General features: G+C 39.6%; 3 protein-coding genes and 2 pseudogenes across 8 annotated transcripts; all 5 read right to left on the bottom strand.

Moving 5' to 3' along the window:
* Positions 1-48: 48 nt before the first annotated feature.
* LOC148930849 (wall-associated receptor kinase-like 8) lies at positions 49-354 on the bottom strand. Its single transcript, XM_089066624.1, has one exon. The coding sequence runs from the start codon at positions 352-354 to the stop codon at positions 49-51; it is 306 nt and encodes a 101-aa protein (XP_088922750.1).
* Positions 288-2,961, bottom strand: LOC148930848 (wall-associated receptor kinase-like 8 pseudogene; annotated as a pseudogene). Its single transcript, XR_016137016.1, has 2 exons — positions 2,805-2,961; positions 288-2,382 (listed from the first exon to the last, which is right to left on the bottom strand). The product of XR_016137016.1 is annotated as a wall-associated receptor kinase-like 8 pseudogene (transcript).
* A 407-nt stretch (positions 2,962-3,368) lies between these two features.
* On the bottom strand, positions 3,369-6,387 carry LOC125210068 (wall-associated receptor kinase-like 8 pseudogene; annotated as a pseudogene). Its single transcript, XR_016136731.1, has 2 exons — positions 6,297-6,387; positions 3,369-5,810 (listed from the first exon to the last, which is right to left on the bottom strand). The product of XR_016136731.1 is annotated as a wall-associated receptor kinase-like 8 pseudogene (transcript).
* Positions 6,388-6,836: 449 nt separating this feature from the next.
* LOC125210067 (wall-associated receptor kinase-like 8) lies at positions 6,837-9,727 on the bottom strand. Of its 2 annotated transcripts, XM_089067489.1 has the most exons (3): positions 9,609-9,727; positions 9,072-9,324; positions 6,837-8,936 (listed from the first exon to the last, which is right to left on the bottom strand). In XM_089067489.1, exons 2-3 carry the CDS (start codon positions 9,313-9,315, stop codon positions 6,988-6,990), a joined length of 2,193 nt encoding a protein of 730 aa, XP_088923615.1. In that variant the 5' UTR covers positions 9,316-9,324; positions 9,609-9,727; the 3' UTR covers positions 6,837-6,987. The 2 variants fall into 2 exon arrangements, with proteins under 2 accessions (XP_088923615.1, XP_088923614.1); XM_089067488.1 differs by having other exon boundaries at positions 6,837-9,324.
* Positions 9,728-10,407: 680 nt separating this feature from the next.
* LOC125214387 (wall-associated receptor kinase-like 2) lies at positions 10,408-15,686 on the bottom strand. 3 transcript variants are annotated; one of them, XM_089067541.1, is made up of 3 exons: positions 12,886-14,841; positions 11,086-11,134; positions 10,408-10,733 (listed from the first exon to the last, which is right to left on the bottom strand). In XM_089067541.1, exons 1-3 carry the CDS (start codon positions 14,830-14,832, stop codon positions 10,408-10,410), a joined length of 2,322 nt encoding a protein of 773 aa, XP_088923667.1. In that variant the 5' UTR covers positions 14,833-14,841. The 3 variants fall into 3 exon arrangements, with proteins under 3 accessions (XP_088923667.1, XP_088923664.1, XP_088923665.1); XM_089067538.1 differs by lacking the exons at positions 10,408-10,733; positions 11,086-11,134 and adding an exon at positions 15,579-15,686 and having other exon boundaries at positions 12,350-14,847; XM_089067539.1 differs by lacking the exons at positions 10,408-10,733; positions 11,086-11,134 and adding an exon at positions 15,579-15,663 and having other exon boundaries at positions 12,350-14,841.
* Positions 15,687-23,130: the final 7,444 nt, after the last annotated feature.

The following is a 23,130-nucleotide window of genomic DNA, read 5'->3' as shown; positions in this document are numbered from 1 at the left end:
GCAAAGCTGTTGAAGAAAGGGTCCTTCAGCTATACTTTTGCATATTGTTCACTCACCAAGCAATGGATACTCGGGCGAAAACGGGGTGATGGAAGAGAAGCTGATAGACTCAGCAACCTCTAGAGAAAGAGAATGAAACTCTCTGCTGACACCATCTCTATCTTTAACATGTGAGCATTCTTCCACCTTTTTTAATCCTTCCAATTCCATTGAAACTTCCTTCATTGTTGGCCTTCTCTTCCCATTCAAATGCAGGCATCTTCTAGCAAGCTGAGCTACAGCCATGATTTCATCCTTCTTGCCTTCTCTGAGGACCCTTGCGTCAAGAATTTCGAACAATGTGTTTCCCTCCATTGAAAGCAAGAAATGTGTGGCTAAACTCCTTCCTGCTTCAGCTCTGATGGATGATATTGCTTTCTCACCAGTCAAAAGCTCAACCATAACCACGCCAAAACTGTAGACGTCACTCTTTTCTGTGAACTGATTTGTCTGGAAATACTCTGGATCCAAGTAGCCGAAGGTGCCTACAACCCGGGTGGTGAAGTGAGTCTGATCAGGAGCTACTGACCTTGATGTACCAAAATCCGCCACCTTAGCGCGGTATTTGTCGTCCAATAGTATGTTTGTTGACTTGATATCACGGTGATAGATAGGTGAATACGCTGAAGAGTGCAAGTAAGCAAGTGCACCCGCTACTTCTCTTGCGATTGTCGTTCTCATTTCCCATGTCAAAGGGAATTCCTCACTTGGCTCATGAATGTGTTGGAAAAGGGTCCCATTTGGGATGAACTCGTAGACGAGAAGAGGAACTTCTGTCTCCAGACAACATCCTAGTAGCTTAACCACATTCCTGTGGTTAATTTGTGACAGTATAACCATTTCATTAATGAAGACTTGAAGGTCTCCTTCCTCTACCTCCTGCGATTTCTTGACTGCCACAATCTTACCATCCTTCAACATTCCTTTGTAGACCGTGCCTTGTCCACCACGACCAAGTATGCGGTTCTCGTTGAAGTGATCAGTAGCCAGTGTCAACTCTTTGGAGCTATACAGCTTAACGTTGTTAAGGCCGTTATCAGTTGCAGAAAGCTGTTGTTCCAGCAGAAGCCCCCCATTTCGCTTGAAAAACTTGTGTCTCCGGTTGGCCTTGATTCTTTTCCTGATGGCTTTTGTCGACCTCCAGGCTACGAGGAGTAGAATCAGAGCGCCGAGACTACTGCCAATGCTGATGAACACTGTTCTCAGATGTGCTCTATATTTTGCCTTTTCATCAACACATTCAAAATACCCTCTTACATTGTTGCAAGACAATGTTTCACAGGGATTCTGTGTTGCATTATCGCATTCGTTTATATCAATGCATTGCTCTGGTAGATACGGGTTACCTTCATACCCGCGAGGGCAAGAGCAGTATTTGGTCGACGATGCATAATCATATCCATTAAAATATCCGTCATAATAAACGGAATGCAGTTCCTCGTAATAGTATGAAAAAAGATAATTATCAGACGATGATTTGCAGTATGAACGAGAAGGATACACGCGGCATTCATCATCAAGATGTCTGCGCCAACAAGCCTGAGTACCTGATTCCGCGTACCTACGGCCAACATCATCAGGAACTGTGAGGCAATAATCATCAGAATATGTGCAAATTCTGTCAGTATAGCCTTTGAGTTCACCAAATTCCCATTCAAGTACTAAAGGAGTAAATCCGAATCCTCGTTCCAACGCTTTGAACCTTTCGTAATCATTTGTTAACCATGTCTTCTCAACTGGCTGGACATATCCACAAGAGCTACCATTGTTGCTAGATTGACTTGTACTGTAATTGTACTTGAGCTCCTTGAGTCGAGGTGGAAGTGTTGTTTGGCAGCAGTTAATGCCATCGCAGCTAGTTTCTTCCGAATTGGCAGCACACAAGGATGTACATCCTCCTCTAACAGTCGTCCCGTTAACTTGCAACAAGATTGAATTATTGCAGCCTGACACCGCCAACGTGTTGTAGCTTGCTGAGATTGTGAAAGGACTTCCCTTGAGGGATACAAGGAGATGCCCGGTGCTCATATCAGTAGAGCAATTCATAGGTGGCGACAGCGGCTGCTTCACTACTACCGTACCTCTGATGGAAATGTTAAGAACTTCCATGTTGATGCTGCTCAAGAATGGTGTTGTGGAATTCCGGCAAATAACAGCGAAGGAGGAATTTGCACTGCAGTTGGAACCGATCCCGAATGGAAAGGGAACGATGACATTTCCACACTTTTCTTGACAATTAGGCATCGACAAAGATGTTGTCGATGACATTGTTAAAGTTATGCCACAACTTAGCAAAGATAGCACATGGACTATTATGAATGACTTCATTCTTCCTTCCTATTTCTTGTACAACAAAAATGTCAGTCGAGAATAGTTCATAAAAATGCAATCTTATGGAGTATGATTGGAGATGATCTACAAAAGGGACTAGAAATATATGAATATTGATCAATCTCTATTTAGATCAAATGCTTAGCAAGATGAAAATATATGGAAAATCAACCTCATATCCTCAAAAGGAAACAAACAAATTTAGTTCAGCAGTCCAAGTTGAAGTCAACTGTTGACATGTTAACAGTATCAAGTTTTTAAGAACATTAGATATCTTATTTTTCACCCCAAAAATGACATAAAAAATAGATCTGCACAAGCAGAGAGAGAGAGAGAGAGAGAGAGAGAGATTGAAGTAAATTATGGAATATGATCATATAATTGAAAACATCAAGTGCAAAGTCTTAATTATAAAAAAGAATGTTTTCACAAACCTGGTTAATTCTTGTGCAGTTGTGCCAATCTGGGTAAGCTCTAATTTGAAAATGATTGAGATATGTACATCCATCTACTAAGAGGGAATCAATTTTGTTTAGTAGCCAAGAATGCTAGTGCAGAACTACTAGTAATTTGTCTTGATATAATATTAGTACTATTCATTTTAGTTGTTTTTTGTTCTTTCCTAGTAATTGGTGATGGGGAGTTGTCGGCTGTCCTACTTTGACAAAAAAAGTATTCTCGATTTTTCTAGAAAAAGAAAATTCATAGACGCCGAAGACGATTTTTCATGCACCATATAACACCATACAAAAAAAAAAAAAAAAACTTTTATAACAATCTAAGATTACTTGATTAAATATGTATGGTTTTGAACAAGTAGATTTGTTTCCCTATAAATTTGTCATAATTGAATATTTTGTTTCTTGCTCATAAGCTTGGCTTTTAACTTTTAGAGTAATTAAGTAAAGTATGCTTGTAGGATAAACTCATCAAATACTTATTCTCTAAACATTTCACCAACAAACAATCAAAGCATGTAAAACATCCACACTGAATACATAACATAATATTTGGAACAATCTAAGGTTAATAGTACAAACTATTGAATAACAAAACAGAAAATGTTGTTAGAAAAAACTTATTCCAAGCAAAGTCCTATTCCTTATGGTTCACTCACCAAGCAATGGATACTCGGGTGAAAACGGAGTGATGGAAGAGAAGCTGATACACTCAGGAAGCTCAATAGAAAGACAATGGAACTCTCTGCTGCCACCCTCTCTTTCTTCAACATAAGAGCATTCTTCCACCTTTCTGATTGCTTCCAACTCTGCTGCAACTTCCTTCATTGTTGGCCTTCTCTTCCCATTCAAATTTAGACATCTTCTAGCAAGCTGAGCTACAGCCATGATTTCATCCCTCTTGCCTTCTTTGAGGACCCTTGCATCGAGTATCTCAAACAACACGTTTTCCTCCATCGAGTGCAAGAAATGTGAGGCTAAACCCCATCCTTCCACAGCTCTAGTTGCTGTCACGGCTTTCTCTCCAGTTAAAAGCTCAACCATAACCACGCCAAAGCTATAGACGTCGCTCTTTTCAGTGAACTGACTAGACTGAAAATATTCCGGATCTAAGTAGCCAAAGGTGCCTAGAACTCGGGTGGTGCAGTGAGTCTGATCAAGAGATACCGACCTTGATGTACCAAAATCTGAGACTTTGGCGCGATATTTCTCATCCAAGAGTATGTTTTTCGACTTGATATCACGGTGATAAATAGGCGCAGATGCAGCAGAGTGCAAGTAATCAAGTGAACCTGCTACTTCTCTTGCAATTCTCATTCTCATTTCCCATGTCAACGGGAATTCCTCACTCGGCTCATGAATGTGTTGGTACAGGGTTCCGTTCGGGATGAACTCATACACGAGAAGAGGAACTTCAGTCTCCAGACAACACCCTAGTAACTTAACCACATTCCTATGGTTCACTTGTGACAGTATAACCACTTCATTTATGAAGACTTCAAGGTCACCTTCCTCTAACTTCTGTGATTTCTTGACTGCCACAATCTTACCATCCTTCAACATTCCTTTGTAGACAGTGCCTTGCCCACCACGGCCAAGTATGCGGTTTGGATTATAGTGATCAGTAGCCAGTGTCAACTCTTTGGAACTATACAACCTTGTCTTGTCAAGGCCATTATCAGTTGCAGAAAGTTGCTGTTCCAGCAACAGCCCCCCGTTTCGTTTGAAAATCTTGCGTCTTCGGTTTGCCTTGATTCTTCTTTTGATGGATTTTGCTGTTCTCAATGCCACGAGGAGGAGAACCAGAGCTCCAAGACCACTACCAACGCTGATGAACGCTTTTTTCAGACGAGCTTTATACTTGGCATTTTGATCAATGCATTCATAATCCCCCCTTACATTGTTACATGAATATGGTTCTTCACAGTGATTGAGTGTTGCATTACTGCATTCGTCTATATCACTGCACTCCTCTGGTAGATACGGGTTACCTTCAAACCCGTGAGGACAAGAGCAATATTTGGTTGAAGATTCATAACCATCTTCATGATAATAGACTGAATAGAATTCCCCATAATCTCTGTTAAATGAATATAGATAAGAAATATCTGTTGATTTGCAGTCATAATCAGAAGGATAAAAGCTGCATTCATCGCGAAGATGTGTGAGCCAACAATCACGAGTATCACCTATTGCATATCTGCGGCCAAATTCATCAGGATGCGAGAGGCAATGATCATCAGAATATGTGCAAATTCTGTTAGTATAACCTTTGAGTTCACCAAATTCCCACTCAAGTACCAAAGGAGCAAATCCGATTCCTCGAGCTAATGCTTTGAAGCTTTTGTAATGATTTGTTATCCATGTTTTCTCAACTGGGAGAACAAATCCACAAGAGCTATTATCATTGCTAGCTTCATTTGTTTTGTACTTGTACTCGAGCTCCTTGAGTCGTGGTGGAAGTGTTGTTTGGCAGCAGTTAACGCCGTTGCAGCTAGTTTCTGTGGTGTTGGCATCACACATGGATGTGCATCCTCCTATAGTAGTCGTCTCGTTAGCTTGCAACCAGACCGAATTATTGCAGCCTGACACAGCCAACGTGTTGAAGCGTGCAGAGATTGTAAACGGACTTCCTTTGAGAGAAATTGGAAGACGAGCTGTTGTCAGTCTAGTAGAGCAATCCATAGGTGGTGGCATTGGCTGCTTTACTATGATTGTACCTCTGATGGAAATATTAAGAACTTCCATGTTGATGCTACTCAAGAATGGTGTTGTGGAATTCCGGCAGACGATAGTGAAGGAGGAATTCTCACTACACTTGGAACCAATCCCAAATGGAAAGGGAATGGGGACATCTCCACACGTAGGATCACAATTAATCCTCGACATAGATACTGGCGACGACATAGTTAAACTTAAGGCAAAGCTTAACAAGGATAACACAAGGACTGTTATGGATGACTTCATTCTTCCTTCCTTTTTCTGGTAGAACAAAAAATTCATTCAAAATAAATGCTATAAAAGTTCATAGAATATTAATGCTCAACATGCTAATGATTGGAGATAATCTACCAAACGGGGACTAAATATATGAAGTATATTGATCAAACTATAAAGAGAATACATCCAATGGCAAGCAAGATGAACACTTAAAAATCATGAAGGAAAAATGAAGCACCATGTAACAAGAATCTTGAAGTCAGGCTAATATTGACATATCTATCTATATCAAAAATATCCCCATATTCTCAAAAGGAAGCATGCAAATAAATATGTTTCAATAAACTCACATTTTGAGCTAATTTTGCTTGGGATTTAAGAACCCTAGAAATATAAAACTAGTTGATCTTCCATCATATCTATTTATCCTAAAAAGTAACAGAAAAAAATTGTACAGTTTATCCTGGAATGTATGCATATTCTTAATTACTAAGTAATTAACAAGAGGAATTGAAGGTTTTTAGTTACCTGGCTTATTCTTGTGCTGTAAGGATACTCTGGATAAGCTCTAAGTGAGAATGATTAGATACAAACATCCATTAACTAAGTTAATTCTGCTTGTGCAGGAACTACTTTCATTATATCTTGAGATAAGATTATTTATTTCTCTCAGTACTTTTTTTTGTGTTCTTTCCTGGTAATTGGTGATGGGCTGTCCTACTTTGACACAAAAATATTTATTTAGGGACATGCATTTCACAAGACCACCTTTTATCATTTTTTATGGACGGTGAGGACAATTTTTAATAATGAAAAACATGCAAAACTATTTTTTACTCAAAAAGAACTTTGATATTGATCTACATTGAAATGCGAAAACGCAATCATAACCGCGTTGAAGCCAAAGCTATAGACATTGCTCTTTTATGTGAACTAACACATCGAACGTGTGGTCAGGAGGTAGGTGAGTCTGGTTTTAACTAGCAGAATTGCTTAATTTTTTCTCCTAATGTGAATTTGTTAAATTTGTTTGAATTTGAAGCCATATATATTTGCAATGAACATGTAACACATACAAACCGAATACATAACACAATTTTTCAATAATCTAAGATCAATACAAACTCTTTCTTGAATGATAAAAAGAAAATTATGTTAGAAAAACAATTTTCCAAGCAAAGCTGATGAAGAAAGTAGTCCTTCATCTATACAGGGTTCACTAACCAAGCAATGGATACTCAGCTTCTGGCGAAAACGGGGTAATGGAAGAGAAGCTGATAGACTCAGCAACCTCTATAGAAAGAGGTTGAAACTCTCTGCTGCCACCCTCTCTTTCTTCAGCATACGAACATTCTTCCACCTTTTTGATTCCTTCCAACTCTGCTGCAACTTCCTTCATTGTTGGCCTTCTCTTCCCATTCAAATGCAAACATCTTCTAGCAAGTTGAGCTACAGCCATGATTTCATTCCTCTTGCCTTCTCTGAGGACCCTTGCATCAAGTATTTCGAACAACATGTTCTCCTCCATTGAGTGCAAGAAATGTGTGGCTAAACCCCTTCCTTCCCTAGCTCTAATTGCTGTCACGGCTTTCTCTCCGGTTAAAAGCTCAACCATAACCACACCAAAGCTATAGACGTCGCTCTTTTCTGTGAACTGGCTCGACTGGAAATACTCCGGATCCAAGTAGCCAAAGGTGCCTAGAACTTGGGTGGTGCAGTGAGTCTGATCAAGAGATACTGACCTTGACGTCCCAAAATCTGAGACCTTAGCGCGGTATTTGTCATCCAAGAGTATGTTTGTTGACTTGATATCGCGGTGATAGATAGGCGAAGATGCTGAAGAGTGCAAGTAAGCGAGTGCACCCGCTACTTCTCTTGCAATTCTCATTCTCATTTCCCATGTCAAGGGGAACTCTTCACTCGGCTCATGAATGTGTTGGTAAAGGGTTCCATTGGGGATGAACTCATAGACGAGAAGAGGAACTTCAGTCTCGAGACAACATCCTAGTAGCTTAACCACATTCCTGTGGTTCACTTGTGACAGTATAACCACTTCATTAATGAAAACTTGAAGGTCGCCTTCCTCTACCTTCTGCGATTTCTTGACAGCCACAATCTTGCCATCCTTCAACATTCCTTTGTAGACAGTTCCTTGGCCTCCACGGCCAAGTACGCGGTTCTGATTATAGTGATCAGTAGCCAGTGTCAATTCTTTGGAGCTATACAGCTTGGTGTTGTCAAGGCCATTATCAGTTGCCGAAAGCTGTTGTTCCAGCAACAACCCCCCATTTCTCTTGAAAAGCTTGTGTCTCCGGTTGGCCTCGATTCTTTTTCTGATTGCTTTGGTCGACCTCCAGACTACGAGGAGTAGAATCACAGCACCGAGACAACTGCCAAGAATGATGAACGCTTTTCTCAGCCGAGCTCTATATTTGGCCTTTTCATCAATACATTCATAATCCCCTCTTACATTGTTACAATAATATTTTCCACAGAGATTCTCTGTTGAATTCCTCATGCATTCGTCTATATCAATGCATTGATCCGGGAGATACGGGTTACCATCATACCCGCTAGGGCAAGAGCAGTATTTTGTTGAAGATGCATAACCATCAGAAGGATAATATATGGAAAATAATTCCACATAATATCTATTATATGAAAGTTGATGAATTTCAGATGATGATGATTGGCAGTAATATCGAAAACCATTAGGATACATCCTGCATTCATCATCAAGATGTCTGCGATAACAAGACCAAGAACTATCATTTTCATATCTGCGGCCAAAATCATCAGGACGTGAGAGACAGTGATCATTAGCATATGTGCAAACACTGTTAGTATAACCTTGCAGTTCACCAAATTCCCACTCGAGTACCACAGGAGCGAATCCCAATTCTCGTCCTAATGTTTTGAAGCTTTTGTAATGATTTGTTAACCATTCCTTCTCGACTAGGACAACATATCCACAAGAGCTACTATCATCATTGCTAGCTTGAGTAGTTTTGTACTTGTACTCGAGCTCCTTGAGTCGTGGTGGAACTGTTGTTTGGCAGCAGTTAACACCGTTGCAGCTAGTTTCAATGGCGTTGGCAGCACACAAGGATGTACATTCTCCTACAGTCGTCGTCTCATTAGCTTGCAACCAGATCGAATTCTTGCAGCCTGATACAGCCAATGTGTTATACCGTGCTGAGATTGTAAACGGACTTCCATTGAGCGATATTGGGAGACGACCTGTATTCAGATCAGTAGAGCAGTTCATAGGTGACGACACCGGATGGTTTACTATGAGTGTACCTTTGATGGAAATATTGAGTACTTCCATGTTGATGCTACTCAAGATTGGTGTTGTGGAATTCTGGCAGACAATAGTGAAGGAGGAATTCTCACTACACTTGTAACCAATCCCAAATGGAAAGGTAATGTTGACATTTCCACACTTCGGATCACAATTAGGCCTCGACATAGATACTGACGACATAGTCAAAGTCACGCCACAGCAAAGCAAGGACAACACATGGACTATTATGGATGACTTCATTCTTCCCTCCTATTTTTGGTAGAACAAATATTTTAATCAAAATAATTGCTATAAAGCTTTAATCTTTTATGAGTGAAGATGATCTAAAGTAAGTATATCAAGATGAACATATGAAAAATAAGGAAGGAAAAATGAAGCAACATGTAACGATATTCAAGAATCTTGACTCTATATAGGATAGGATAATAGTTACATATCTATCCATATCAAAATCCAAGTACATATATCAACTAAATAAGCAAAAATGCATCAAGTGTAGATTCTTGATTATCCACAGGAAGGTTTTTAGTTACCTGGCTTATTCTTGTGCTGTTAAGACAATCTGGATAAGTTCTAAGTGAGAATGATTGAGATACCTACACCCTTTAACTAAGTGGGAAATAATCTTGTTTAGTAGCTAATAATGCTTGTGTAGGAAATACTAAAAATATATCTTGAGATAAGATTATATATTTCTCTCTTTTTACTTTTTAGTGTGCTTTCCTGGTAATTGGTGATATTGGGCTGTCCTACTTTCACACAAATATATTTGTTTTGGGGACATGTGTATCATATGGCCAAGACAACTTTTCATGCTGTAAAACTGTATTTTACTCAGAAAGTACTTTAATTTAGATCTACATAGAAATGTGAAAATGCAACCATAACCACATGGAAACCAAAGCTATAGACGTCGCTCTTTTATTTGAACTAACATGCGTGTGGTCAGGAGGTAGGTGAGTCTGGTTTCTAAATAGCAGAATGGCTTAAATTTTTTTCTCATAATGTGAATATTTTGTTGGAATTTGAAGCAATATATTTTCTGCATTAGGCCATCCTAAGATATTACTTACTGATGCAATTAACTCAAATAATAGTTATTCTGTACTCATGTCACCAACGAACAATGGAAGCATGTAGCATATCCACACCTAATATATAACAATTTTTTTTCAACGAACATGTATCACATACAAACCGAATACATGACATAATTTTTGCAACGATCTAAGATCAATACAAACTCTTGAATGGCAAAACAAAAAAGGATGTTAGAAAAACAGTAGTCCAAGCAAAGCCGATGAAGAAAGTAGTCCTTCATCTATACAGGGTTCACTGACCAAGAAATGGATACTCAGCTTCTGGCGAAAACGGAGTGATGGAAGAGAAGCTGATAGACTCAGGAAGCTCAATAGAAAGAGAATGAAACTCTCTGCTCCCACCATCTCTATCTTCAACATAAGAGCATTCTTCCACCTTTCTGGTTGCTTCCAACTCTGCTGCAACTTCCTTCATTGTTGGCCTTTTCTTCCCATTCAAATTCAGACATCTTCTAGCAAGCGGAGCTACAGCCATGATTTCATCCCTCTTGCCTTCTTTGAGGACCCTTGCATCGAGTATCTGAAACAACACGTTTTCCTCCATCGAGTGCAAGAAATGTGAGGCTAAACCCCATCCTTCCACAGCTCTAGTTGCTGTCACGGCTTTCTCTCCCGTTAAAAGCTCAACCATAACCACGCCAAAGCTATAGACGTCGCTCTATTCTGTGAACTGACTCGACTGGAAATACTCCAGATCCAAGTAGTCAAAGGTGCCTAGAATTCGGGTGGTGCAGTGAGTCTGATCAAGAGCTACTGACCTTGAAGTCCCAAAATCTGAGACTTTGGCGCGATATTTGTCATCCAAGAGTATGGTTTTTGACTTGATATCGCGGTGATAAATAGGTGCAGATGCAGCAGAGTGCAAGTAAGCAAGTGAACAACGTGTTTCCCTCCATTGAAAGCAAGAAATGTGTGGCTAAACTCCTTCCCGCTTCAGCTCTGATGGATGATATTGCTTTCTCGCCGGTCAAAAGCTCAACCATAACAACACCCAAACTGTAGACATCGCTCTTGTCTGTGAATTTGATTTGTCTGGAAATACTCTGGATCCAAGTAGCCGAAGGTGCCTACAACGCAGGTGGTGAAGTGCGTCTGATCAGGAGCTACTGACCTTGATGTCCCAAAATCCACCACCTTAGCACGGTATTTGTCATCCAATAGTATGTTTGTTGACTTGATATCGCGGTGATAGATAGGCGAATATGCTGAAGAGTACAAGTAAGCAAGTGCACCCGCTACTTCTCTTGCAATTGTCATTCTCATTTCCCATGTCAACGGGAATTCCTCACTCGGCTCATGAATGTGTTGGAAAAGGGTTCCATTTGGGATGTACTCGTAGACAAGAAGAGGGACTTCAGTCTCGAGACAACATCCTAGTAGCTTAACCGCATTCCTGTGGTTCACTTGCGATAGTATAACCATTTCATTAATGAAGACTTGAAGGTCTCCTTCCTCTACCTCCTGCGATTTCTTGACTGCCACAATCTTACCATCCTTCAACATTCCTTTGTAGACCGTGCCTTGTCCACCACGGCCAAGTATGCGGTTCTCGTTAAAATGATCAGTAGCCAATGTCAACTCTTTTGAGCTATACAGCCGAACGTTGTTTAGGCCATTATCAGTTGCAGAAAGCTGTTGTGCAGTTGTGCCAATCTGGGTAAGCTCTAACAGAAAATGATTGAGATATGTACAATTGTACATCCATCTACTAAGAGGGAATCAATTTTAATTTGTTTAGTAGCCAAGAATGCTAGTGCAGAACAGAACAACTTGTAATTTGTTTTAGTTGTTTTTTGTTCTTTCCTGTTGTCGGCTGTCCTACTTTGACAGAAACGTTTTTTCTAGAAAAAGAAAATTCTCTCATAGGCGCCAAAGACGATTTTTCATGCACCATATAACACATCCATGCTGAATACCAAAAAAAAAAAAAAAAAGAAAAGAAAGAAGAACACTTTTAGAACAATCAAAGATTACTAGATTATATATGTCTGGTTTTGAACAAGTAGATTTGATTCCCTACAAAATATGTCATAATTGAATATTGTGTCGGAATTTTAAGGCTATGATGTTACTTGCTGATGCACTTGTCTTTTAACTCTTTTGAGTAATTAAGTAAAGTATGCTTGTAGGATAAACTCACCAAATACTTATTCTCACAAAATTTCACCAACAAATAACCAAAGCAAGTAACACATCCACACTGAATACATAACATAATGTCTGGAACAATCTAAGATCAATACAAACTATTGAATAACAAAACAGAAAATGATGTTAGAAAAACAACAGTCCAAGCAAAGCTGATGAAGAAAGAAGTAGTCCTTCATGTATACAGGGTTCACTAACCAAGAAATGGATACTCAGCTTCTGGCGATAACGGAGTGATGGAAGAGAAGCTGATAGACTCAGGAAGCTCTATAGAAAGAGGATGAAACTCTCTGCTGCCACCATCATCTCTATCTTCAGCATACGAGCATTCTTCCACCCCTTTGATTGCATACAACTCTGTGGCAACTTCCTTCATTGTTGGCCTACTCTTCCCATTCAAATTTAGACATCTTCTAGCAAGCTGAGCTACAGCCATGATTTCATCCCTCTTGCCTTCTTTGAGGACCCTTGCATCGAGTATCTCAAACAACACGTTTTCCTCCATCGAGTGCAAGAAATGTGAGGCTAAACCCCATCCTTCCACAGCTCTAGTTGCTGTCACGGCTTTCTCTCCAGTTAAAAGCTCAACCATAACCACGCCAAAGCTATAGACGTCGCTCTTTTCAGTGAACTGACTAGACTGAAAATATTCCGGATCTAAGTAGCCAAAGGTGCCTAGAACTCGGGTGGTGCAGTGAGTCTGATCAAGAGATACCGACCTTGATGTACCAAAATCTGAGACTTTGGCGCGATATTTCTCATCCAAGAGTATGTTTTTCGACTTGATATCACGGTGATAAATAGGCGCAGATGCAGCAGAGTGCAAGTAATCAAGTGAACCTGCTACTTCTCTTGCAATTCTCATTCTCATTTCCCATGTCAACGGGAATTCCTCACTTGGCTCATGAATGTGTTGGTAAAGGGTTCCGTTCGGGATGAACTCATACACGAGAAGAGGAACTTCAGTCTCCAGACAACACCCTAGTAACTTAACCACATTCCTATGGTTCACTTGTGACAGTATAACCACTTCATTTATGAAGACTTCAAGGTCACCTTCCTCTAACTTCTGCGATTTCTTGACTGCCACAATCTTACCATCCTTCAACATTCCTTTGTAGACAGTGCCTTGCCCACCACGGCCAAGTATGCGGTTCTCATTAAAGTTATCAGTAGCCAATGTCAACTCTTTGGAGCTATACAACCTTGTCTTGTCAAGGCCATTATCAGTTGCAGAAAGTTGTTGTTCCAGCAACAGCCCCCCGTTCCGTTTGAAAAACTTGCGTCTCCGGTTTGCCTTGATTCTTTTTTTGATGGCTTTTGCTGACCTCCATGCCACGAGGAGTAGAATCAGAGCTCCGAGACTACTTCCAACGCTGATGAACGCTTTTTTTACACGAGCTTTATACTTGGCATTTTGATCAATGCATTCATAACCCCCCATTATATTGTTACATACATATGGTTCACAGCGATCGTATGTTGCATCACTGCATTCGTTTATATCCCTGCACTCCTCTGGTAGATACGGGTTACCTTCAAACCCTCTCGGACAAGAGCAATATTTGGTTGAAGATGCATAACCATCATCATCATAATAAACTGAATAGTATTCCTTATTATCTCTTTCAAGTATATATAGATAAGAAACATCTGTTGAATTGCAGTAATAATTAGAAGGATAAAATCTGCATTCATCGTGAAGATGTCTGAGCCAACAAGAAGGATTATCACCTATTTCATGTCTGCGGCCAAACTCATCAGGACGTGAGAGGCAATAATCATCAGCATATGTGCACATACTGTTAGTATAACCTTTGAGTTCACCAAATTCCCACTCAAGTACCAAAGGAGCAAATCCGATTCCTCGAGCTAATGCTTTGAAGCTTTTGTAATGACTTGTTAACCATGTTTTCTCAACAGGGAGAACAAATCCACAAGAGCTATTACCATTGGTAGCTTCATTTGTTTTGTACGTGTACTCAAGCCCCTTGAGTCGTGGTGGAAGTGTTATTTGGCAGCAGTTAACGCCGTTGCAGCTAGTTTCTGTGGAATTGGCAGGACACATGGATGTACATCCTCCTATAGTAGTTGTCTCATTAGCTTGCAACCAGACCGAATTCTTGCAGCCTGACACAGCCAACGTGTTGAAGCGTGCAGAGATTGTAAACAGACTTTCATTGAGAGATATTGGGAGATGACCTGTAGCCAGAGTAGCAGAGCAATCCATAGGTGATGGCACTGGCTGCTTTACTATGACTGTACCTTTGATGGAAATATTAAGAACTTCCATGTTGATGCTGCTCAAGAATGGTGTTGTGGAATTCCGGCAGATAACAGTGAAGGAAGAATTTGCACTACACTTGGAACCAATCCCAAATGGAAAGGGAATGGGGACCTTTCCACACTTTGGATCACAATTAGTCCTCGACATAGATACCGACGACATAGTCAAAGTTACGCCACAGCAAAGCAAGGACAACACATGGACTATTATGGATGACTTCATTCTTCCTTCCTATTTCTTGTACAACAAAAATGTCAGTCAAAACAATTGCTATAAAGTTCAATACTTCCTTAGAATATACTCCCTCCGTCCCACAAAAGATGTCACACTTTCCTTTTTAGTTTGTCCCACAAAAGATGTCACATTTCCCTTTTTAGAAAAAGTTTTCTCTCACATGAATATAAAAAATATATTTTCTCTCTCCATTTAATACACAAAACAAAACCTCCTAAAATCTCGTGTCATCCCACAAGTGTGACATCTTTTGTGGGACGGAGGGAGTAAATAACTTAACATGCTACTATGATTGGAGATGAACTACAAAAGGCACTAAAGATATGAATATAAATCACATTATATGAAAAATGAAGAAGAGAGTAACAATATTCAAGAATCTTTAATTTACAGAGAAATAGGATAATAGCCATATATCTGTCTATATCAACATCATATTCTCAAAAGGAAGCATACAAAGTTAGTTCAACAAAGTGCAGTTTTGATGTACTATGATGAATTATCAGAGTGTATTTAATCAATTGCTTTGGTTTTCATCAATGGTTTGAACTCTGAGTGCCTTATTTTTCACCATAAAAATAACAGAAGAACGAATATTGTTTGATATATAGCTTGAGATATACACTACTAATGACAAATGAAGCATATATACATGTAGCAATAACTGTAAATGAGAAAAAATGTAGTTATTTCTAGTGTTTCTAAAAACATCAAGTGCATAATCTTAAACATACCTGGCTTATTAAATCTGGGTATGATTTAGATAGCTACATCCATCAACTAAGTGGGAAATAATTTTGTTTAGTAGGTAAGAATGCTTTGAGCAGGAACTACATATTGAGATAAGATAGTTTATTTGTGTATTCTTTCATGGTAATTGGTGATGGGCTGTCCTACTTTGACAAAAACCTGAGTATTTTTAATGGGACATGTCTGTCATATGACCACCTTTTTTAGTTAAAAAATTGGAAAAAGAATATTCTGACGTGGACGGTGAAGACACTTTTTCATGCTGAAAAACGTGTGAAACTATTTTTTTTATATTAAAAAACAATAATTTTTTATTTTTGATAAATCTAGTTTAGATCTAGTTATGAATAACAATGGTCAATGTTGGATATTGAACTGGATCTAGATCTGCAGTTGAGAGCATTTTGTAAGTAAAAAATTGTTTAGTGATTGAATATTGTTGAGTGTGGTATTTTGAGATGGAGGAGAAGTCATCAACCTCAACAACTTTGTGCTCTTTGCCTTCATCTTCTAGAATGTTCTGCTTCGGCAAGAATCTCTTCCCTTTGATCACCATTGAATCAACAATAAAGAACAAATGATCTTAAACAAACAATCAAGCATGTCCACACACACTGAATGCATAACACAACTTTTAACAACCTAAGATCAATACAAACACTTGAATGACAAAAAAAGAAAATGATGTTATACAAAACTTATTGCAAGCAAAGCATGTGAAAGAAAGTAGTCCTTCATCTATCTGGTTCACTAACCAAGCAATGGATACTCGGCTTCTGGAGAAAACAGCGTGGTAGAAGTGAAGCTGGTAGAATCATGAACCTCTATACAAAGATAATGAAACTCTCTGCTTCCACCATCTCTATCTTCGACATACGAGCATTCTTCCGCCTTTTTGATAGTGTCCAACTCCGCTGAAACTTCCTTCATTGTTGGCCTTCTTTTTCCGTTCAAATGTAGAAGTCTTCTAGCAAGGTGAGCTACAACAATGATCTCATCCCTCCTGCCTTCTCTGAGGACCCTTGCATCAAGAATTTCGAACAACGAGTGTTCCTCCATTGAGTGCAAGAAATGTGTGACTAAACCCCTTCCTTCGCTAGCTCTAGTTGCTGTCAAGGATTTCTGTCCAGTTATAAGCTCAACCATAACAACACCAACACTATATACATCGCTCTTCTCTGTGAATTGAGTCGTCTGTAATTATTCTGGATCCAAGTAGCCGATGGTGCCTACGACCAAGGTGGTGCAGTGAGTCTGATCAGGAGCTACTGACTTTGATGTCCCAAAATCCGCCACCTTAGCGCGTTATTTGTCATCCAATAGTAAGTTTGTTGACTTGATATCGCGGTGATAGATAGGTGAATATGCTGAAGAGTGTAAGTAAGCAAGTGCACCCGCTACTTCTCTTGCGATTCTCAATCTGATTTCCCATGTCAATGGGAATTCCTCACTCGGCTCATGAATGTGATGAAAGAGGGTTTCATTTGGGATGAACTCATAGACGAGAAGAGGAACTTCAGTCTCCAGAAAAAATCCTAGAAGCTTAACCACATTCCTGTGGTTGATTTGTGACAGTATAACCACTTCATTGATGAAGACGTCAACTTCCTCTACCTTTTGCGATTTCTTGACTGCCACAATCTTGCCATCCTTGAACATTCCTTTGTAGACCGTGCCTTGGCCACCACGTCCAAGTACGCGGTTTTCGTTAAAGTGATCAGTAGCCAGTGTCAACTCTTTGGAAGTATACAACCTATTGGTGTGGCTATTACCAGTTGCAGATAGCTGTTGTTCCATCAGAAGCCCCCCATTTCGCTTGTAAAACTTGTCTCTCCGGTTGGCCTTGATTCTTTTTCTGATGGCCTTTGTCGACCACCAGGCTACGAGGAGTAGAATCAGAGCGCCAAGACTACTGCCAATGATGATGAACGTTGTTCTCAGATGAGCGTTATATATTGCCTTTTCATCAATACATTCAGAATACCCTCTTACATTGTTGCAAGATAATGTTGCACAGGGATTGTGTGTTGCATTATCGCATTCGTTTATATCAATGCATTGCTCTGGTAGATACGGGTTACCTTCATACCCGCGAGGGCAAGAGCAGTATTTGGTTGACGATGCATAATCATACTCATCAAAATATCCGTCATAATAAACTGAATGCAGTTCCTCGTAATAATATGTAAACAGATAATTATCGAATGATGATTTGCAGTACGAATGAGAAGGATATACGGTGCATTCATCATCAAGATGTCTGCGCCAACACGCGTGAATACCAGATGCCACATATCTACGGCCAACATCATCAGGAACTGTGAGGCAATAATCATCAGAATATGTGCAAATTCTGTCTGTATAGCCTTTCAGCTCACCAATTTCCCACTCAAGTACCAGAGGAGTGAATCCCGATTCTCGATCCAATGCTTTGAACCTTTCGTAATCATTTGTTAACCATGTCTTCTCAACTGGCTGGACATATCAACAAGAGCTACCATTATTGCTAGCTTGAGTTGTTCTGTACTTGTACTCGAGCTCCTTGAACCGTGGTGGGAGTGTTGTTTGGCAGCTGTTAACTGTTGGATATTTGACACACAAAATATAGGAACACACAAAGATGAAATATGGAGGATAAATATTTATAGGCTTCTCACAAAAGGATTACAAAATACACACAAACAAAAGTAGCACTACAAAACTCTCTCCTCTTTTCTTAACTTAGAGCTACGGCTCTTTCCCTCAATTCACTTTTAACTCTCTCAATTCTCTTTTCTTATGATTGATTATACAATGACAACAAGCACTCCCTATTTATAGGTAAACAAAGCTAACAGGTTTACTACACATCTATACTACGTGGCCTAATTAAGACCACCACTAATCTTCAAATTGTAACCATATACTTCACCGCCATCTATGTAATGTAGTTGTGACTTCTTTTTAGCCATGGAGAATTCACAAGCTTACACTACTATGATAAGGTGGTGATGCAGCACCTTCATCACCACTCCTTAATTGTTAAGTAATTGAGCTTAACAATTTCAACATCCTCCCTTAAGCTCAATTCTTCACGGTTTTCATGTCGAGCATAAATTCCAATCTTCTGATTGTATCCTTTCGCCACCAACCTTGCCTTGTACCTTTGCACTTCACTATTGACATTTTTCTTTGTTTTGTATATACATTTCACACCAATTTCTTTTCGGCCTTCTGGTAGCGTTGTCAACGACCAGGTATCATTTTTCTCGATCGCATTGATTTCTTCATCCATTGCAGTCTTCCATTTCCTGTCTTGTGCAGCATCTGCATAAGTAATAGGATCGGCATTGATATGAAAACAAACAAGATTAACATTTTCTTCTCCAGTTCCATCAACTTCTTCAGTAGCTTCATATATATCATTCAGATTGCGAATTCTTCTTGGCCTTCCGACTGGACCTTGAGATGATGTTGGTGAATCTGGCTCTTCTACTTCACGTGCTTCTTCTTGCTGATCAGGTACAATATCCGACTAGCTTGCAACTTTCTTATCCTCCCAGCTCCATGTTTGATCTTCTTCAAACACCACATCGCGACTTATGATCACCTTCTTCGTGAGTGGGTTATACAATTTGTAACCCATTACTCGATCTCCATATCCCACGAAGATACACTTTTCACCTTTGTCATCAAGCTTGATTCTTCGAGCTTCAGGAATTTTGGCATAAGCAATGCAGCCAAAAACTCTCAAGTGCGCAATACTGGGCTTGAACGAACTCCATGCTTCTTCAGGCGTCATGTTGCGAACACTTTTGGTTGGACATCGATTCAAGAGATACACTGCTGTTGCGACAGCTTCAGCCCAGAATTCTCGAGGTAAGTCTTTCCCTTTCATCATACTTCTTGCAATATCAAGAATTGTTCGGTTCTTCCTTTCAGCAACACCATTCAGTTGAGGAGTATATGGAGGAGTAAGGTGGTGAATGATTCCATGCTCCTTGCAAAACTTTTCGAACAGATCGGATGTGAACTCGCCACCTTGGTCGGATCTGAGAACTTTAATATAGTGCCCACTCTGTCTTTCAACAAGAATTTTGAACTCTTTGAAAATATCAAACACCTCAGATTTTCTTTTCTAGAAATATACCCAAGTCTTTCTGGAATAATCATCAATGAAAGTCAAAAAATACTGATTACCTCCGGTAGAAATAGGCTTCAGAGGACCGCAGACGTCCGTATGAACGATCTCCAACGGGTGTGATGCTCTCCATCTCATTTCTTTAGAGAAGCTTGACCTATGATGTTTGCCAAGTATGCAACCTTCGCAAACTTCTTCAGGATGATCAATATGTGGCAAACCTTTCACCATATTCTTTGTAGACAGCAGCTTCAAACCACCAAAATTCAGATGTCCAAGACGCAGATGCCATAACCATGACTCATCTTTAACAATGGCATTCATGCACTTCAACGTATCATGTTTTATATTCAATGGAAATAATCTGTTTTTGGACATCTTCACACCGGCAACCAAATTACCAGTAGCATCATTGATAGCAAGATAAGAATTCTTGATACTAACATCAAATCCTTTCTCCAGCAATTGACCAAGACTCAAAATATTGTTTTTCATGGCAGGCACATAATAGACGTCATATATAAAACCATGATTTCCATTCTTCAGCTTAATCAAGATATTACCTTTTCCTTGCACCGCAACTTTTGAGGAATCTCCAAAGGTCACGTCCCCATAGGATGTCTCCTTTAGCTCCACGAAGAGTTCCTTGTTCCCGCACATGTGGTTACTCGCTCCAGTATCCAAGTACCACGTGCTACTCTGATCACCTTCAAGCCCTTTATGAGTAAAAAGAGAGGTTGAAATTACCTGCTCATCATCGTCCCTACCTTCGGCATAATTGACTTGTTGATTGGTATTTCCGGCTATTGGACACTCATACCTGTAATGCCCGAATTCGTGACAAGTATAACACTCGACATTTGCTTATCAAACCCTTGTTGATTGTAGGTTTGAGAATAATCGCCTCTATACAGACCTCTTTCTCGTCCTCGTGGTCCATAAGAATTTCGACCTCTGCCTCGATAGGTGAAATTCCGTCGTCCTCCCTCGTTTTGATAATTCTGGCCTCGTCCTCCTTGGTTATGGTAATTCTGTCCACGTCCTCCATCATACTGGTAATTCAGGCCGCGTCCTCCTCGACCACGATAGCCTCGACCTCGGCCTCGGTTGTATCCACCATGCGATGCCCCAGGCTCAGACTTCTTATCTTCTTCAATTGACATCTTCGCTTGTAGCATATGCTCAAGTGACGGAGTGGTCTTTTTCTTCATGCGTTGCTCGTGGACTTCCAAGCTGCTCTGCAGTTGGTCGATTGACATGGTGTTGAGATCTTTTGATTCTTCGATAGCCGCAACGACGTGCTCAAATTTCGATGTCAAGGATCGAAGAATTTTCTCAATGACACGAACATCTTCAATGTTCTCCCCTTGCCTTTTCATTTGATTCACAATAACTAATGTTCTAGTGAAATAGTCTGAAATGCTCTCCGTTTCAGACATGGCCAAACTTTCGAACTCGCCACGTAGAATCTGCAGTCGAACTCGTATCGCCTTATCAACGCCGGTGAAAGCATTCTTCAGAATCTCTCAGGCTTGTTTCGACGTGGTGGCTGCACTTACTTTCTCAAACGTGGTTTCATCAATACCTTGATAGATATTGAATAATGCCTTCTTGTCTCGTTTCCTTGCATCTCTGAGGGCGTTCTTCTGGTTGTTCGTCAGTGCATCTTCGGCTTCTTGGGAAGCAGGTTCGGTGTAGCCGTCTTGAACAATATCCCACAACTCTTGTGATTGCAACAAGACTCGCATCTGAATACTCCAATTTCCATAATTGTGTTTCTCCAATTTAGGAATCTGAGGTTGAACCATGTTCAACGTTGCCGCCATAGGTAGGATCGAGTGGCTCTAGATACCAGATTTGTTGGATATTTGACACACAAAATATAGGAACACTCAACAAAGATGAAATATGGAGGATAAATATTTATAGGCTTCTCACAAAAGGATTACAAAATACACACAAACAAAAGTGCTTCGGCACTACAAAACTCTCTCCTCTTTTCTTAACTTAGAGCTACGGCTCTTTCCCTCAATTCACTTTTAACTCTCTCAATTCTCTTTTCTTATGATTGATTATACAATGACAACAAGCACTCCCTATTTATAGGTAAACAAAGCTAACTGGTTTACTACACATCTATACTACGTGGCCTAATTAAGACCACCACTAATCTTCAAATTGTAACCATATACTTAACCGCCATCTATGTAATGTAGTTGTGGCTTCTTTTTAGCCATGGAGAATTCACAAGCTTACACTACTATGATAAGGTGGTGATGCAGCACCTTCATCACCACTCCTTAATTGTTAAGTAATTGAGCTTAACAATTTCAACATTAACCCCATCACAGCTAGTTTCCGCGGAGTTGGCAGCACAAAAGGATGTACATCCTCCTCTAATAATCGTCTCATTAATTTGCAACAAGAATGAATTATTGCAGCTTGACACCGCCAATGTAGCTTGCTGAGATTGTAAAAGGACTTCCTTTGAGGGATACGAGGAGATGAATGGGACTCAGATCAGTAGAGCAATTCATAGGTGACGACACCGGCTGCTTTACTACTACTGTACCTCTGATAGAGATATTTAGTAGTTCCATGTTGATGCTGCTCAAGAATGGTGTAGTGGAATTCCGACAAATAACAGGGAACGAGGAATTCACACTACAGTGCGAACCAATCCCAAATGGAAAGGGAATGGTGACATTTCCACACTTTTCTTGACAATTAGGCATCGACAGAGTTATCTCCAGACTCAAAGTTATGATATAGCTCAACAATATGATGACATGGCCTAATATGAATGATTTCATTCTTCCTTCAACAACAAAATCTCAGTCTTAACAATTGCTATAAACTTCAAGAGTTCATAAACACAAATATTTAACATGCTACTTTATAGAATTGGGCATGAAAATCAGTAAGAAAAAATATGAAGCAAAATATTACTATATTCAAGAATCTAGCTTAAACTAAAATCCATGCATGAACCTAATATTCTCAAGAAGGAAACGAATAAATTTAGTTCCCATCAATTATATGCGACGTACCTTTACTGAATAGTGTTGCATATATGATTTGATAAGCTTAGTTTTCTAAATGGGATGATGGAGTGATGAATGAAGTTGTTCTTTAACTGGCTTATCTTTATAAGTCTTACAAGTCTACTATCAACATGTTTAAGTCATCTTTAAGGCTGTCTAATTTTTCACCACAGAAAATAAGAAAGAAAAGTATCTATAAATCCAGTTAGGACAAAACGCTAGAAGAAAAATATCTATACATCTTAGGAAGTAAAATGTCAGTTTCACTTGCTATAAACAGTGGATATTGATCTAAAGTATGATAAGTGATCAAACTGTATTAAATATAGGACACTAACACAATAATTTGAATCAGAAATTTTGTTTGAATTC

Source organism: Salvia hispanica, chromosome 3 (assembly GCF_029641045.1).
Source record: "Salvia hispanica isolate PSC_SH4W2 chromosome 3, Shi_PSC_v1, whole genome shotgun sequence".
Lineage (NCBI taxonomy): Eukaryota > Viridiplantae > Streptophyta > Magnoliopsida > Lamiales > Lamiaceae > Salvia > Salvia hispanica.
Note: the sequence above shows the minus strand (reverse complement) of the source record. Positions and strands in the feature narration are given on the sequence as shown.